General features: G+C 36.9%; 1 protein-coding gene across 1 annotated transcript in view; it reads right to left on the bottom strand.

The window, feature by feature from the left end:
- Positions 1-4: 4 nt before the first annotated feature.
- Positions 5-2535, bottom strand: part of LOC106868584 (RNA-binding protein lark) — a gene marked incomplete at its 3' end in the record, with an annotated part of 20921 nt that continues 18390 nt past the window's right edge. The window contains exons 4-6 of the mRNA XM_014913915.2: positions 1754-1812; positions 368-838; positions 5-254 (exon numbers count right to left, since the gene is read on the bottom strand). Coding sequence (XP_014769401.1) covers positions 5-254; positions 368-838; positions 1754-1812 — 780 coding nt within the window. The remainder of the gene's footprint in view (positions 255-367; positions 839-1753; positions 1813-2535) is intronic.

Below are 2535 nucleotides of genomic sequence, written 5' to 3'. Positions count from 1 at the left end.
CCATGTTGTGATGGTCCATTGAATCTCCTCCTTGCCTGTAGGCATCTCGACCGACCCCCATAGGACCAGGACCCCTATTGCCAACCATATTGTCTCTCCTCATTGGTTCCATTCCACCACGAGAAGATGGCATCTGGTCTCGGACTGGAGCGTCCATGCCCATCGATCGCATACCCATGTCTCGACCCATCGGAGTGTCTCTCTTGAAGCCACCCATGTTATCGTTATTCTGGTAAGGAGAAGGTGGGTAGTCTCTGTAAGGAAAACGAAAAGTGAGGTAAGAGAGATTTCCGTAAGAAGAGAGGATCGACTAAATCAATACATAATCATAAAACGTGGTAACAATCAAAAAAGGAAAAATACTGACCTTTTCATATTTCTATCATAATAATCGGGAGGCATCCGAGAAAGAGGGCTTCTCTCACGGTAGTAAGGGTCTCTGTCCATATAGTAGTTGTCTCTCATTGCATGAGGAGGCGGTGGTGCTCCCCTTCGATCAAATGGACTGGAGGGTCTCATTCTGTCAGGCTGGGAGGAAGGGAATCTTTCTGAGTGTGGTGGAGGCATCATGCGATCTCTTGGCGGTCCTTGGGCAGGGTACCTGTCTTGCATGGATCCCATTCTGTCGGACATCGGTCCACCTGGATACCTGTCTGGAACAGACGACATTCGTCCATCCCTTTCATAATAATCTGGGAAGTTGTCACGAAACCGTGGCCTTTGGTCATAGTTGTCTGGCCAGTTGTTGTTGTTGTTGCTGTTGTTGTTGTTAAAGCTGCCGGGTGTGAAACGACTGTTAAAATTGGATAGTCCTCCTTGGCCCAAAGGCTTTCTTGGTCTTCAATAGACAAAACACAAGTACATGATGAACCACAGATGCATAAGCAACACAGAGAATTTTAAAAGAATAAAAGCCAAATGAAACCAACATTATTCCCCAGAACCCAGGAATATTTAAAAGCAGTTGATAATTTTGTTCTAAATTCTTGAGAAAGATCACAATTACAGGAATTATGAATTTGAACCATAGTAGTAGTGAATGTCTTCAGAATGTACCCAAGAACTAAACAGATTAAATAAAACTGAATGGCTGGCTGAGATGTTTGACCCCTATCAAAATAATTTCCAATAAACATACAGGCCTCTTCACATTGTGTTATTGATGCATTCAAAAGTTAGAGAGGTTATGAGGGTCAAAATGAACTGAAGCTATGAACTGTGTCCTCTGATCATACACTAGGATTCAGTGGGTCAAATTCCCCAACGTGCAAAACTTAATGTTGGGTTTACCCCTTGCTAGAAAGAAAAGGGAATTAATGGTTAAGTCTTCACAATAATACTTTAATAAAATGCATTGCCTGTATTTGAATAAATTTGGGAATTAATTTTAAAAAAAACTACAAATTTAGTAAAATGATTTCTCAGCATGTTCTTGTACAAAATTCCGATAAAAAAATTTAAAACTTAAATATGAACACTTTAAAATAGGTTGTGTACCATAAAACAAGAGGCCTCAGATAGGGTGCTACCAAACACGTTAACCTTTTCATAACCAAGAATTTGTTGCTTTTAAGCTGCTGTTTGAATTGGTCAACAATTTTAATTCAAATATGAACATTTTGAAATGGGCTGTTTTGTATTGTCACCAAGAGGTCTGAGGCACGTGTTGGGATCAAGAGTTAATTAACAGAGCTAATTGGAATGAAGTTTTTAAAATAAAACGGAGAAAACAAAATAATGTCAAGCAACTCACGGAAATGCTCTATCTGTTGGCTTTTTGTCAGCATTTTCTGTCTTTTTACCATGTGACAACTGAAAGGAAAATGCAAGAAATCAGCAAGAATTCCCTACACAGAATGATTTAAAAATCCATTCTAAACCATTGAATTAGCATTTTTTAATGGATAAAATTGGTTTCTTTTGTGACTTACACACGCACACACACACAACATAAGAAAAACTTGTAAAAATCCTCAATTGCAAAAAGCATGCAACAAAGTGTAAACCATAGGAGTGAATTAAGAGGTACAGATTTTGAAGACCAGGAATATTAAGACACCGTATAGAAATGTTACGTAAAACCAGTGTTTGCTACCCATTGAAGATGTGTTTGATATTTTTATACCTTTAAATCATGACGATTAAAATGTTACAAGAAAACAGTAAAACTTTCAATTTTACCCCACATTTTAGCAATTGAATTACAGAACAGAGTACAATAATGGAATAAGATTCTCAAAGACTCAACAAGTCTAAAATACTTTATTTGATACTGGATGCTATACTCTTGAGTGGCATGACTATGTGGTTCTTAAAATATGAAGGCGTCGCCAAATCTGCTGATACAGAATAATCAGATGTTCCAATATGCAAGGGGTCAACCTGGAAAAGAAATAAAAAAAAATTGCTTTAGCAACTAAAATGAAGCAAGACTAAAGCAGACAAATATCAAACAATAAAATTTGCAAGTGTGTATATATAAAGATATATATATATATATATATATATATATATATATATATATATATATATATA

Source organism: Octopus bimaculoides, chromosome 11 (assembly GCF_001194135.2).
Source record: "Octopus bimaculoides isolate UCB-OBI-ISO-001 chromosome 11, ASM119413v2, whole genome shotgun sequence".
Lineage (NCBI taxonomy): Eukaryota > Metazoa > Mollusca > Cephalopoda > Octopoda > Octopodidae > Octopus > Octopus bimaculoides.
The sequence above is the reverse complement of the archived record's forward strand: the minus strand, read 5'-3'. Positions and strand labels throughout refer to the sequence as shown.